Genomic DNA, 15164 nt, shown 5'->3' with positions numbered 1-15164 from the left:
ACGTGAAACTGTTGATAACATGCACATAACGCCGGCATCAACAGGGTTTTCAAGAACAACGCATTTGAAAACGTCATGTGCTGTAAACAGCCGGCCGCCAGGCATCCGATATCCTAACACTAGCGTCCGTTGAGCAGGCGGCTGCCCATGCCAGCACCAAAAACGGCGCTGACCTGTCGGAGCGACGACCGGCCCGGGGAGCCTCGTCAAGACCGGCGGCGCCATTCGCTCTCAAACGCGCCACGTGCACTGATCAATGCCCGTCGCTCGCAGCTCGGCCAGCCGGGCGAGCAGTCTCGCCGGGCCGGGGACCGCTCTGGAAGATGCTCCTCTGCCGGCCGGGGCGGGCTGGGCGCTCGCGAGCGCCGGCGGCCCCGACCTCAGGAGTCCGGCTGCACACCGGGGTGACGGTCGGGCGGAGTCGGAGGTGGCCGCGCGCCCGGCCAGGCGCGCTGTCCTGGGCGGTCCGAGTGGCGGCGGCACGGCTGTCTGCCTCTCCGAGCGAGGAGGAGTCGGCCCGGACACTGGCGCCGTCCCACACTCACTGCGCCGCCCTCGACCTGCCGGCACGTGCTGGGTCGTCGCGCTGAGGCGAGCCGGCTCCCCGGTGCGCGTCGATCGCGGTGGCACGCCTCAGTCCACATCAGTCCACCTCAGTCCACGCCTGTGCTCGCACTGTTTTTTCCTCGCCTGGCTTCACGCACCCGCCCGCTCGCGCCACCACCGTCCCGGCCCTCACGTCACTGACGCGGCCGCGTCCCTAGCTCTCGCATCGCCTGCACAGCCGCGTCACTCCACTCTGACGTCACTGGCGCGTCCGCGACCGGCCGACCCTGACCTGGCGCACTCGGCGGGGCGCCCGGGGCGGCACCGCGCCGCTCACACCTCGTCTCGCGTCCTGCCGTCCTCGCAGCGCTGCTCGGCGGCGGCGGCAGCTGCGGCGGCGTGGCGACAGGGCCAGCGGCCGCGCCTGTTTCACCTGACGGCCTGCACCAGCAGCGCCAGCAACACCAGCAACGTGACGCTGCCGCCCAACCAGGAGGCGGCGCTGCCGCCTTTCCGCCGCTGGATGGCCGCCATCTTGTCGCCTGCAAGCGGAGAGAGCTCACTGTGCCTGCTGCAATTCCGGCGGTGGCGGCTGGTGGCAGCATTAAGCCAAAGCCGCCCGGAATCTGCCCGGTTGATTGGAATCGAGCCGACCCGTGTCGCCGTCCACGCGTATGGTGGGATGCGGCCGGGAGCAAGAGTGACTCGATACAGGGAAGGCGTGTGACTCAATACAGTGGGGGAGTGTGACTTGATACAGTGCGGGTGTGTGCGACTCGATACGGTGGATGTGTATGCGACTCGATACAGTGGGGGCATGTGTGACTCGATACGGGGCGACGTGTGTGACTCGATAAAGTGGGGCATGTGTAACCCGGTGCAGCCAAGGGCACGTTTGACGTAAAACAACCGGGGACACGCGCGGCACGAAGACATCTGTGACTCCAAAGCGTCATGGGCACATGTCACTCAATACCGGAGAGGACACGAGGGACTCCACACGACCACGGAAAGCTATGACTCACTACACTGGTACCGATGGGGCATCTAATCCCAGACAGCCACGACACGCCTAACTCGCCACGACCAGGGAGCATATATGGCTCGGCTGACAGGGGCCACGTAGGAATCTGTATAGCCACGTATGATTTTCACGTGGAACTCAAAGTAGCGTGGCATATTTGAATGGATACAACCTGCAAGTTGATTGCCAAGTTCATTGCCACATGCCACGTGTGATTTTCACGTGGAACTCAAAGTAGCGTGGCATATTAAATGGATACAACCTGCAAGTTGATTGCCACATGCCACGTACGGTTTTCACGTGGAACTCAAAGTAGCGTGACATATTTAAATGGATACAACCTGCAAGTTGATTCAAATCAATACAGCCAAGCGGCACGCTGACTTAATTCAGTCAGACACTGGGCCCGACTCGTTACAACTTCCTGGGAAACCTGAGACCTTAAGTAAACTCAGACTTCCGTGAGGCTCTACTTAAGTGTGGGTCAACTAACAACATCGATCTGACGTATGTAAACACGGCGGGGTTTCAATCGGAGGACAAACAAACGTCCCAAACAAGTTTTTCCCGAGAATCCTCAATACTCATTGGCAATGTGCTGCTGCTGGGATCGGCCGGCACAAAGGCGCTCCGCCCGCCAGCTAAAGCAATTGACACACTGATAATGCATCTCACAAATAGGAGTCACTGTCACCGATCCTGACTGCAATCAGACCCGAACACGAACCCGTGTCACATGTCTACCGACCAGCCAGCGACACATCGTCTCGGTGAGTCACAACAGAGCGGGTCAACTGTGGCTGAATCACATCAAGTTAAAATGTACCATGATGCGATGTGTGATGCGTGTTGAGATAAAGCATTCGGTATTAGCCATATCTGTCCGATATCACAGGGAAGTATTAATAACAAGCAGGCAGTACGTAATGTGGCGATCGTTGCTGGATTGCGCGACTCAAGAGATATACAATAGATATGTTGCCGGTTATCATTCAGCATATGAAATGGAGTGTCCCAAACTGGATCAAACTTCTAGGTAACACTCATTAGCGTCGGAAGGAGCATTACTGTGCAAACGACGGAACTGGTTTATATGATCCAAACAAATTCACACGAATTGACAAGGAAACGGCAAGCCGCATGTAGAGTTGCGCAGTTACCTGACCAACACCCTGTACTCGCATTGCCCACCTACGCCGTCACCCCGCCACAAAAAAAGCATTCCTATGCAGCCCCACAGAAGATGAACAAGCTCTATCTAACTCACCACCTGTCCGCGGCAGGCCCATGCCCAGCCCGCGAGTACGTCACCACTGCCGCGCAGCGTCCGCCACGCCACCCCGTCCGCATCACCCACCTTCTGAGACGAACGCGCGCACGCTCGCCGGTCGACTGTTGTCGGCCGAGCACGTGTAGTTGCCGCTGTCCGTGTCGCGCGCGTCCGTGATGTTCAAAGTGCTCTTTGTCTCCTGGGGTCCGCGCTCCAGGCTCACCTGAAACCCGCGTGCAAGACTGACGTCCCAGCTCACGCGGAGGCTCGGTGGGGGAAGGGGAGGGGGTAGCGCCCGGCGGTGCGCCAGAGCGCATGGCTTCCGGGGTCGGCACGCAGCACCAGCTCTTGGAGATCCCCAGACTCTCACCTACGGACCTACAGGGGGGGGGGGGGGAGGGGAGGGGGAGGGGAGGTTGAGACCCGAACCGTCCTGCGCTGAAATTCCGAGACGGCGAACACCCCACAGTACAGTGGCGTCTCCCACATATTCCATGGAGGAGAGAGGACTTTCCTCTTCTTTCCAGGCCCAGCGGGGGTGGATGCAGACCACTGAGCGGCGGCACTTAGCGCCTGGTGTTTCCGTCACGGCGCTGACGCCGGGAATGTCGCCGACGACCGGCGCGACAGCTCATGGCTGTCAGCGGCACTTTGTAAATGTCAGACGTATCTCCAGGGCTTAGCGACGGTCGTTGTCCGCGACATCGCCGCGCCCGAACAGGCACATTGCGATGTGCAGCCACGTTTGGGCACACGTGAGGGCGGGTGAGTTACTGCCCGAAAGCCGCAGCAGCTCAGTGAACCAGCTGCGGAGTGGTCCCAGGCGGGCTTCGTCGAAACGACTGCAGGTGGGCGAACAAGGCGGCCCGGGCCGCGTGCCGCCGGGACGGAGCGCCGGAGTGGCCTGGGTCAGCGGTCGCCAGGTTTTCCGCGATCAATACACGGTTCACGGATCGTGACGCTCGTGATCTATCATCCCGAATATCACATGCCTGTCCATCCGGCCTCAAAGAGCGGTCACTTAACCCGTGGATGAAGGCTAGCCCGATCGGCAAACGCACGTGGGGACGTACAAAGAATCTTTGGGCCGATCGGTATTGAGCGGTCCGTGCCGTCCCAACGTCGCCCCCCCCCCCCCGCCAGGCCCAACCTCAAGGCTCACGGCATGCGCCCTGATGGGCCTTGTTACCAGCAGCGAGTTTTTTATGAAGCGGTATGCGGATCGATGCCCATGCGGGCCGGCCATAACAGAGTGGAGCAAAACAACTGCGCTCAGTGAGGTAATCGGCTGCATAGTCCGCCCTTTGGCGCCGCCAGACGGCCGTTACTCTCCCGTATAAATTGCTCGGTTGTGACAGCGAACGGCAGCAAAAAAGCTGCATTTATAACAGCGGGTAATCGTGCCATGCGATCGGTATGTTAGGGAGTTGATATCACACCATTCTATCGTCTTTACGAACACGGGATTTGGACATACCGGCGTCAGTTTTCAGCAATATGGACATGGATCCGAAACAAGTCAGAATTGTTCTAGTCCAAAAAACAATACAAATGCCACCAGTGTATGACCAGCCAATGCCCACCTGTATATCACTTCGAAGCTTGTAAAGGTTCAGTGCTTTGTCATTGTGGTGCCAGCGTACATACGTCGGAGGTATCAGGGCCTGAAATCAAGAGACCCATGCGTTAGCCGACATGACAGGAACACGTGGCATTCAACATCGCTAATGGAAAACAGTTGCCTATTCCGTTTGCCAAGACACCGCAGCAGGGAAATATATAAAATAATCATGCCGGTGGGCCTCGACGTAATTCTTGAGCGCCGGCACCGCTGCCGTTGCCCGGCAGCTTACCCGGCTGGGCAACGTCACACGCTGTTACCGAGCAACACCGTCGACTTCATAACCCCGCTAACGCCACCTGGCGACGCCAGGGGCGGGGGACAAACGGTGACAGGTATGCGGCCATCGCTCCCGTCACTGCGCGGCCCGTCACCGAGGCCATGGCACCCACGGGGCTTCCGAGCCGTGGGCCCGAGAACCCCTGAGACCCATGGGCCTCCCCCCGCGGGGCCCGATGCGCCGGCCCCGTGATTCAGCGAAGCGTCAGCGACGAACGACTGGCCGGCGGCGGCACGTGCCTTTCTGATGACGCAGACGAGACTGATGGTTGAGCCGCGCTCCACGTGGAACAGGCCTGTGCCCTCGATCGTGGCCACCGGCTCCTGTACGTGCAGGTTGACGAAGTATGATCTCTTGCCCGTGTCGGTGGATATCTGACGGAGGCCAGGTGGTCGCTGTCACGGCCGCAGCGGAAGCTCGATCACAGCTTCAGAAGCTCGATCACAGAAGCTTCAGAAGCTCGATCACAGCCACGACGCCGCCGAAGCAGGGATCTCGTGAGGAAGCACGGTCACGGTCAAGGCCACAGTCACGGTCACGGTCACAATCACGGTGACGGTCGCGGTTGCGGTCGCGGTCACGGTTCAGCTTGCGCTTTGGTCACGCTTGCGTTTGCAGCCACAGTCACGGTCAAGGTCAAGGTCAAAGTCACCAACAGTCACGATCATGCTTATAGTTATGGGCACCTCCAAGTTACCAGCGTGGCTAAGATCACGGTCAATGTCGCAGCCACGGCAGGGGTCAATGGCTCAGACGACTATTGGAACGGTCAACGATGCCCAGACACGCGCACCAGCTTAAAGCAGACGCCAAACACTTGCTCGCACGCACAGGAGTGGGCTCGCACGCACGGGAAGACGCATCGATTCCCCTGTCATTCGAAATGTACACAAGGTCGCGATTTCACGGCGCATCGACCTGTTTATTCATCATTATCAGAGACGGGCGCCAGCCGAGGTCACGGCAGATGCCACACGGCGCGGCCTGCTTCACAGCTGGGGCGGCTTGAGCCTCGGGGACGCCGCTGGCTTCCAATGGCCAGCAGCCGTGTCACGTGGTCAGCCCCGTCGAATCACGCGGCCGCGGCGGAATGCGTGCTGAGTTTCTAACACGCACCAGGTAATCTTATCCCGCGGTGCGACGTTAGCCACGCTCCGCCCCCCACAGCGATCGACCAGCCGTGCTTCGCCAAGCCGTGACCCGTGTGAAGGGTGGAAATCGTTTGCTTCATAAGCCCGGGAACGTGAAGGATTTTCTTTGTTTCGTCGACATTCACGTGGTTTCATAGATGTATTGCAATGCTGGTTCGCTCACAAAATTAGGTTTATTTGCAGCACACAAGCTGCCTTCTACAAGGCAGCAGAACTTATGGGGGACGGGGCCGCGCTGTTTTCCAGTAGTGTAATCACACCCTGCTAGAACTAGGCCAGCTGGAATTCGCAATGAGATATTGCAAATGCAGGAAACTGCTCAACTGGATCCCGCACCAAACTCCTGAGTGGAGAGTCGCAGTCGCCGTGGGTTCGAAGCCCACCGAAGGCGCCCGTGTTTTCCGCTTATCCGGGGAACCCCTGCCGTGGGTGGCCGAATGCAGCCGATTACCATGTACACACATTAAATGCGAATAATTCCGTGTTCCTTTGTTACCACGCGCGGAAGATGAGTGGACGGGTCAGACCATTTTGATTCAATCAGTGTGGAAAGCACTCACTGCGCTGGAACGGCAGACATCCATCGAAACACTTCTGGAGAGCACAATTGCAGCTAACTTGCATTTTCAGAACAAGTTCAGTAAGCATGGTCTGCAATTATTGTTGCTCAGAAAATTGTGTAAAATGCCATGATCGCTCTCGCAAAGCTCCCACCTAACACGGAACACGCCGATATCTCTTTTGTTTATACCTTGCCATCGCAGAGACTACGTCCTCGCATGACCCCCGGACGCCCTACTTTTATTACCGTCTCCCTCACCTGGCACTCGAACAGCCCCTGCTTCTCTCGCCGTCTCCCTCACCTGACATTTGCACAGTCCCTGCTACCCTCGCCGCCTCCCTCACCTGGCACTTGAACAGCCCCAGCTTCTCCCGCCGCCTCCCCTCCCTGACACTCGCACAGCCCCTGCTTCACTCGCCGCCTCCCTCACCTGACACTCGCACAGTCCCTGCTCCTCTCGCCGCCTCCCTTCCCTGACACTCGCACAGTCCCCGCTTCTCTCGCTGCCTCCCTTACCTGGCACTCGCACAGTCCCTGCTTCTCCCGCCGCCTCCCTTACCTGACACTCGTACAGCCCCTGATCGCGCAGCTGTGCGAAGCTGATCTTGAGCACCCAGTCATTTTCCGCCCGGGCGTGGCGAATCTGGAAGCGCTCGTCGCTGGTGAAGACTGTCTTGCCCGTGGTGAGCAGATGCCAATCGCGGCGGCGCAGCCACGAGACCTGACGGGTCAGAGCAGAGAGGTCAACCGTCAGGTCAAGACACAGGTGTCAGAGAAGCCTCAGACCAGCGAGGGATCAGGGACAGAAGGCGAAGGGGGCCGAGACGGCGATTGGCAAAAAGGAGGCGAAAGAAGAGCATTCGATGACGATATCGAACATTTCGCGCATTCAACTCTCGGGTCATTCTTTTCTATTGCTACCGAAACCAATTTGATTTGGTAGGGCACACCCAAAGTAAGATTATCCAGTAAGCCCTTGGGGCTCGTGGCAGTCCCGCCCGTGTACAATGTAATCAGGAAGTAGGGTCCCTATGGCGCCCGAAAGCTTGATCAAATATGTTATCTCTAAACTTACGCTCCCATCACCAATGCAGTAATAGTTGCCCCTGAAAATGCATATTGACCATACTGAATTCGGCTGAACTAATTGCCTCATGGATGTCAGTCCGTTCAGTGAGGCTGCGAATCCAAATTGTTGCGTAAGCACAAGTTCGGCCACCCAGATGATCAGACCTCAAGAAAAAACCCCGCCAGGTATCTCCGCTAAACAGTGGTGAGAAGCCCTCGCAGCGTCACGCAGCGTCATGACGCGTCCGTCCTTGTTTCGGCTCCCTGCTTGTTTCGAAAAGATGACGCCTTATGTGGGAATTGAGTACTTGTGTCCGTCAGTGCATATATATATATATATATATATATATATATATATATATGCATGTTTGATTAAAAATAACTGCTGGCTCAACATTGACGAGCTTTTTGACGCATCGTTCTAATTTTCCGGCCTTGGACTTGGCATTATCATTTAGATTATAGATGGTTCGCACAAAATTACCCGTATATTCCGCGCGCCTAAAACTTATTATTTAATAAAATATTATTCTAGCGTTTCGAGATCCTATCTCATCGTCGGAGAAGACTAAATGGCACAAGAAATAAGTTTTGAGTTTTAAAGGATAAAGAACTGTGCACTACTGTTGGAAAGCATCTTTTGGTACGGAGAAAATAAATGAAGCATAACTCATTGAGTAAGACATAGTCCTATTTTCACTTTGATACATATAAGAAACACTCATAATGGGAACACTACAAAGACACAATGAAACACTATTGCCACAATTGCATCAGTAGTGCTCACCGCCCACCACCTAATAGTTCAAGAGTTGTGCAAGAATTTGTCGGTCTGTTTAGGGCCGGAGAGAGTTCGTTAATGCATATGCTTTCCCAAATTTGAAGGCGTCTTCTGTCATTGCACGTCCGTAAAATGTCGATGCTGGCTGTCAGTTGTTGTCGTGCCAATGTCATGTGTTCATGTCGCATGTAGTCCAGAGGTGCCCCGTCACGTAAGTGCAGTGTCAGGCGTCGTGAGAGTGTCGTGGTCACACCAACGTAGTGTATGGAACGAAATTTGCAGCCTCGATGTTGCATTTGAATTGATACACTACATTAAAGATACACTAGAAGAAGAAGCTACAGGTATGTTGCCCTAAACATGAACTAAAACAAAAAGTACTTGACGAACTCGACGTGATTGAATGTGATGCTAGACGTCTTACTAGAAACAGAATCGTGAAAAAGCTCTCAAGGCTCCATGGTGGACATATACCATTACCGGAAACTGTCGATGGTTACATCAATTTATCTCACCATGATCTTACTGAGGAACATAAAGGGGTGCTTAATCTTGGACTTCATTTCCATGTGTTGTCGAAACATAATAAACTTAAGAAGAAAGTAGAGCTAGAAATTATTTACCAGGATGTCTTGAGTTTGGAAAAATAGGACGAGGCCACCGTAGACAAGGATCTAAGGAACAGCTTAGTGGGAGAGAGCACGAAAAGCGCGGAAATGATAGGAACAAGATATTCACACAAGAACTCAGGACGGCGACAAAGGAACTCCGAGAAAAGACGACATCATCATTCGGCGAGCGGACAAATCATCACTCTACGTAATACTTGATAAAAAGGAATATCATGAGAAACCAAACTGTATCTTGAACGACGAAAAGAAGTTTAGGCGCATCACAAAAGGTCCAACAGACAAACTCAAGACCAAGCTAACAAACTAATCACTGCCGCCAATGCCGCTGCTGATGGCATACACTTCCAAGATAACGGGTGAATTTGCGCTTGGTTATGCTTATGGGTCTGTAAAACTCACAAAAACGGCAACCCCTTCGTCCAAAAATTTCACAGATCCCTTCACCAACCCATATAATTGTAAAACGTCTTAATGGCTTTCTGTCCCCATATCTTCCCATGTCTTACAGCTTGTCGTCAACGGATGAGTTTATTGATATAGTGCGATCTCGTCAACCTAAGGATCTACTAGTCTCTCTAGATGTTGAAAATCTATTTACAAACGTGCCCATTGAAAGAACCATATCCATCATCCTTGACGGCGTCTACAATCATCCTGAAATTCCTCCTCTCAAAATATCAAGGCGCCTTCTTGAACAATTACTAAAAGCCTGTACTTTGGAAGTTCCTTCCAGCGGGCCTGATGGCCGAATGTATTGCCAAACGGGGGGTGTTGCGATGGGCTCACCTCTAGGACCTCTATTCGCTAATTTCTTTATGCGACACGTAGAAGCCGACATACTACAAAATGACGACATAAAACCGGACATTTACTGCCGCTACGTAGACGATATCTTTGTGGAAGTTAGGGACATTGACCAACTGGGATGTCTCAAAAACACATTTGAAGAGCAGTCTGGTTTAAAATTCACAACAGAGATAAGTGTGCAAAACGTAATACCCTTTCTTGACGTTTCTGACAATGAACAAGGACAACGGTTCAAAACGACTGTATACCGAAAACAAAATAACAACGGACGGTGCTTGAATGCTGACAGTGAGTGTCCTCGACGCTACAAAATTGGCGTCATAAGGTCCCTCATTAGACGAGCATTTAAGCACTGCTCTGGTTGGACAGGACTACATTCAGCATTGATCAGAATCAGACAGATCTTGGTGAACGACGGTTTTTCAAATTCTGACGTTGAAAACGAGACACAACGACATATGACAAGACACTTTGACAGTAAACCAAGACAAGACATCCAACCAACCGTTAAACTGTATTATCAAAATCAAACATCTGTCCACAGACAAGACCAAAAAGCTTTACGGGAAGTTATCTCTCGACATGTTAAAAGCTAAAACGACCACAAAACAGACATCGTCATCTATTATGGCAATGAAAGAATATCTAACTTTCTTGTGAGAAACAGCCCAGACAAACCCGACAAACTAAAATGCACCAATGTAGTGTATCAATTCAAATGCAACATCGAAGGCTGCAAACTTCGTTCCATGTACCACATTGGTGTGACCACAACGACACTTTCACGACACCTGACAATGCACTTACATGACGGGGCACCCCTGGACCACATGCGACATGAACACGACATGACATTGACACAACAACTGACAGCCAGCACTGACATTTTACGGATGTGCAATGACAGAAGACGCCTTCAAATTTGGGAAACCATACTCATTAATGAACTCACTCCGGCCCTAAACAGACAAACACATTCTTGCTCAACTCTTGAACTATTAGGTAGTGGGTGCTGAGCGCTACTGATGTGATTGTAGCAAAAGTGTCTCATTATGTCTTTGTAGTGTTCCTGTTATGTTCAACGAGTTATGCTTCATTTATGTTTTCCGTACCAAAAGCCAAAAGATGTTTTCCAACAGAGGTGCACAATTTTTTATCCTTTAAAACTCAAAACTTATTTCTTGTGCCATTTGGTCTTCTCCGACGATGAGATAGGGTCTCGAAAGGTTAGAATATTAGTAACGATGAATATATGAGTAATTTTGTGCGAACCATCTTTAATCTAAGCGATGATGCCAAGTCTAAAGCCCGGAAGAACGATGCGTCAAAAAGCTCGTCAATGCTGGGTCAGCAGTTATTTTTGATCAAACATGCATAAAAGGGAGGATTCTGCCTAAATATTTCAATATATATATATATATATATATATATATGTATATATAAGCACTGGTGGCCACGAGTGCTCAACTCCCACATTAACACGCATATGTATGCACATGTGACCGATGCTGGTGAGATGTGCAGTCAAGGCGACGTCGCTGTTCGGTCCGTTAACTATGTTACCCGGATCCGCGATCCGGACTACGCCGATCCCGGACATTTCGAGCTTAACTTCAGTGACCATGTTTAGAATAAGCTAAACTAATAATTATATGGCTTCGAAATCGATGGCAAAACAAAAACACGTCCCTCATGTGAGAGGTTGAGAGCCATAGGTGGGCATTCCTGACCGACGATTAGCAAATAGCCAGCCCAAGAGTTTGGCGACCACACCAGCCCTATGAAGTACTTGTGGCGCACCGCTAAAATGCTGCCGTACCCTTCGTAGGCTTCGGCTCTTTCCCGCTTCTGCCAGTCTAAAACGATACATATATCCTTACAGCATTTTACTACGCCAGAGGGTTAAGTAAGGACTTTGTGAGTTCAATTCAGCAAGATGTTATAAGACTGTCCTTATCGAATGGTGAATCATTTCACTTAGTGTTGCACTTTTGTAGACGGCACAACATTCACTTTACGCTAACTGCTCCCGTCTTCTGGTGTTCCTTCGGCCTGCAATATGTATATATTCCTGCTTTAAGTGCATGTTCTCCTCTGAAATCATTAACAGCACGTACGTTTTTCTGTACGTCCAAATAGCTAGCGAAACTCAAGCGAGACCTTTCTGGGACCTTCCTAGATCCGTGAGATGGCAAAAATCGTTGAACTGACCTTGACAGCCAGAATACATTTCAGTTTATTCATAGTATAGTGCTAACAGCATATAAGCACGTCGCAAGATTGCTACGTGCCACATACCTGCTAAGTAATTGCACCGGGCCGGTTGATCACGTGACAAGTCCGGGCGCACCGTTTAATTAATGGATGTCTAAGCCAGACGCAACTGAAAATGACACGAGATAACGGGCAGAAAAGCCAGCATCGATCACCCAGACGCTCTGTGCTACATTTTTCGGCGGCTCTGTCGGGGCGGAGGCTGAGTGGCCGGCCGGCTGGTGCACGGGCTCGGTGTGGTGGCCACCGCCGGCCGGCCCCCCCAGGCAATATGCGGAGCGGTCGAGCCGAAATCAATATGCCGGCTCCAATAAACTTCTTAGCCGTCTGATGCTCGCTAACCATGGCTGATCGGAAAGTTGGCGGGCGGCGAAGTTGGACGCGGCCCGTCGGCGGCAGGTCGACTGTCTAGGTAGCAAGGTGTCGGGCGCCGCCTGGCCGGCGCCACGTCTGTCGCAGTCTGGTGACGCACAACTCTCTGACCGGCCTCGGCCATTACTTGAGTGCTGGGTACGTCTGGAATGTTGGCACACCAGCTGCCGACCAGCAGCCGCTGCTTCCAACCAAGCAATCGCTGCTTCCAGCCACCACCAGCCGACCAGCAGCTGCTGCTTCCAACCAAGCAATCGCTGCTTCCAGCCACCACCAGCCGACCAGCAGCTGCTGCTTCTAACCAAGCAGCCGCTGCTTCCAGCCGAGCAATCGCTGCTTCCAGCCACCACCAGCCGACCAGCAGCTGCTGCTTCTAACCAAGCAGCCACTGCTTCCAACCAAGCATCCGTTGCTTCCTACCAAGCAACCCCTGCTTCCAACCAAGCGTTCACGTACCCACCAGTGGGCCCCCTAGGTGAGGTGGCAAAACCTCGCCTTTTGAGGTAAGGTGGAGGGTGTGCCTAATGACTCCTTCGGCTCGGTCCCTCTGTGGTCGCAATGCTTATGACTAGGCGGTCCGCGCATTGTAAAGCAACGCTAAGGTCATGGCCAACATCATGTCATATGCCAGGGCACGCTCTCACAATGGAGCATGCAACTTGCATTCGGAACGGGAACTGGCCATGTGCGAGCGAACTTGTCCAGCTCGGCTCGGAAGCTGGAGACGGCGTGCCCGCGTCGAATTAGTGCGGACGGCCGGTAGTCTGACAGCTGGATTACACAGCGGCACGTGTGGCACACCACCGCGGCCCGCGCCGCCTGCGGCGTACATCGGTCCCGGTGGGATTGTGTCGCCAGAAATGAGCAGCAGGCCGGCTGGGGACGTGGGATTCGCGCGGGCACAACTGCCGGTGTCTGGATAGTGGTGTTTAGAAGCGAACGATAGTCTCTCTCGGAGAGAGAGAGAGAGAGAGAGAGCGAGAGAGGATGGAGATGAGAGAGAGAGAGCGAGAGAGAGAGAGAGAGAGAGAGAGAGAGAGAGAGAGAGAGGAGAGAGAGAGAGGAGAGGAGAGAGAGAGAGAGAGAGAGAGGAGGAGAAGAGAGGAAGAGAGAGAGGAGAGAGATGAGAGGAGAGAAGAGGAGAGTAGAGGAGAGAGAGAGAGAGAGTGAGAGAGAGGGACTGGGAGAGGGGGGAGAGAGATAGTTATACATATATATATATATATATATATATATATATATATATATATATATATATATAATGTGATTCAGCATGTATGTTTCATCAAAGGTGAAAAGAAGGAAAGGCAGTGCCAAATACAGGTGGATCCAGACAGGAGCACCTCTGACAGCTCGGAGGGCGACCACGGAACCAGGCGCCACTGGACCGTCCGCCGCCGCCGCCTGACGCCCGCGCCGCCGACGCGGCACCATACCTCGGGTGGGTCGTTGTGAGTGACCGGCTGCTTGCAGTGCAAGAAGGTGGACGAGCCCAGCTGGGCCGTCACGTTGGTCATGGTGCTGTTGACGGTGACGCTGTGCAGGCCGTGGTCGGGACCGTCCGCCGCTGAGCCGGCGTGAGCCCAGTGTCGTATCCGGTTCGCACCTGTCGGCGCCGCGAAGCGAGACGGCCTCGTCAACCCGTGGGCGGCGACGTCATAAACATAGCGTGTCTGCTTGTGGTTGTGGGGAGGGCTTCAGGTTGACGTGCGCACCCTGGCGCAAACAGGGCACACTCGCTGGCGATGGTATCACTGGGTGGAACGGTTCCCCCGCCGCGTTCAAATGTTGATTTGTTTTTACTGTCAAGGTCTCTTTATAGATGTCATGCCCAAATAACGAAACACGTCTGCAATCTTTACAGCGTTAAGCTGTCGCTGCTTTGATTAATAAGCACAAGTTTTCCGTGCACGTACAGCTATTGTAAATTGCTTGTCAGATCGAAAAGACAACGTAAATGGACGAGAAAGAGTTGCACAAGTAGATAAGGCAGGCCATACACACAATTCGGGACACATTTAAGTCGGCATAAACATTAATTCATCCTAACACACGGCGTAGCTTTAAAATAAAAGGTATTTTAGTTATCAACCAACTCGTAAGCAATGACGTGTTCAAACAGCCATTGTCAGTCGGTAGCGTTGGTTCTAAGCTCGTAACATTGGGCAGACGTAGCGGCCAACGTAACGCTGTCAGTCGCCCGCTATGTAGTCAAGTTGCCATCCTTATGCTCCCTATACGAGACCCTGCAATGTCGACTACCTGAAATCTTGTTCGTGTAAATATGTTATTTGTAGCTAGGCGATCCGAATTTGATTGTTTGCTGCTTGCGCATCCTGAGAATTTCTCAGAATTAAAGATAGAGGTCGCCGCTATCTTGGCTGTTGGTTCAATTTCAAAACGTTTTTTTCTCGATAATTTGCAGGGTCGTGTGATACCGGTTTGAACGATTTTGATGTGACAGAGAGTCCACTTCTGCAGTGATTTGTAATGCACGGGGCAAAGTCAACGTGAAATCGGAAGTCAAATGTCAAACTTCATTATAAATCGCTAAAATTCTTTGTATAGGTTGACATATGCCGTTTGCTGTTTTCCCACACTGATTGTTCGGGTGCAGATCGGGGCAGGCGCATGTAGTACAAGTCATAATAATATGGAACGACATGTTATATACACAATACATGTGTATAGGAGACTATGACACATAATTAGACATGTACTATCGGATGTGGAACTTTGCCAGGACGTGATATCTTAGCTCGCAAATCATGCTTCT

General features: G+C 52.7%; 1 protein-coding gene across 1 annotated transcript in view; it reads right to left on the bottom strand.

The window, feature by feature from the left end:
* Nucleotides 1–541: 541 nt before the first annotated feature.
* The window catches only part of LOC119111567 (zwei Ig domain protein zig-8), a gene marked incomplete in the record, with an annotated part of 57953 nt that continues 43330 nt past the window's right edge, over nt 542–15164 (bottom strand). Inside the window, 7 exon segments of the mRNA XM_037235377.1 lie at nt 542–560; nt 980–1088; nt 2928–3063; nt 4424–4504; nt 4981–5115; nt 7014–7175; nt 13825–13994. Of these exon segments, the coding sequence (XP_037091272.1) occupies nt 542–560; nt 980–1088; nt 2928–3063; nt 4424–4504; nt 4981–5115; nt 7014–7175; nt 13825–13994 (812 nt within the window).

This window comes from Pollicipes pollicipes, unplaced genomic scaffold, assembly GCF_011947565.3.
Source record: "Pollicipes pollicipes isolate AB1234 unplaced genomic scaffold, Ppol_2.1 Scaffold_7261;HRSCAF=8764_pilon_pilon_pilon, whole genome shotgun sequence".
Taxonomy (NCBI): Eukaryota; Metazoa; Arthropoda; class Thecostraca; order Pollicipedomorpha; family Pollicipedidae; genus Pollicipes; species Pollicipes pollicipes.
Note: the sequence above shows the minus strand (reverse complement) of the source record. Positions and strands in the feature narration are given on the sequence as shown.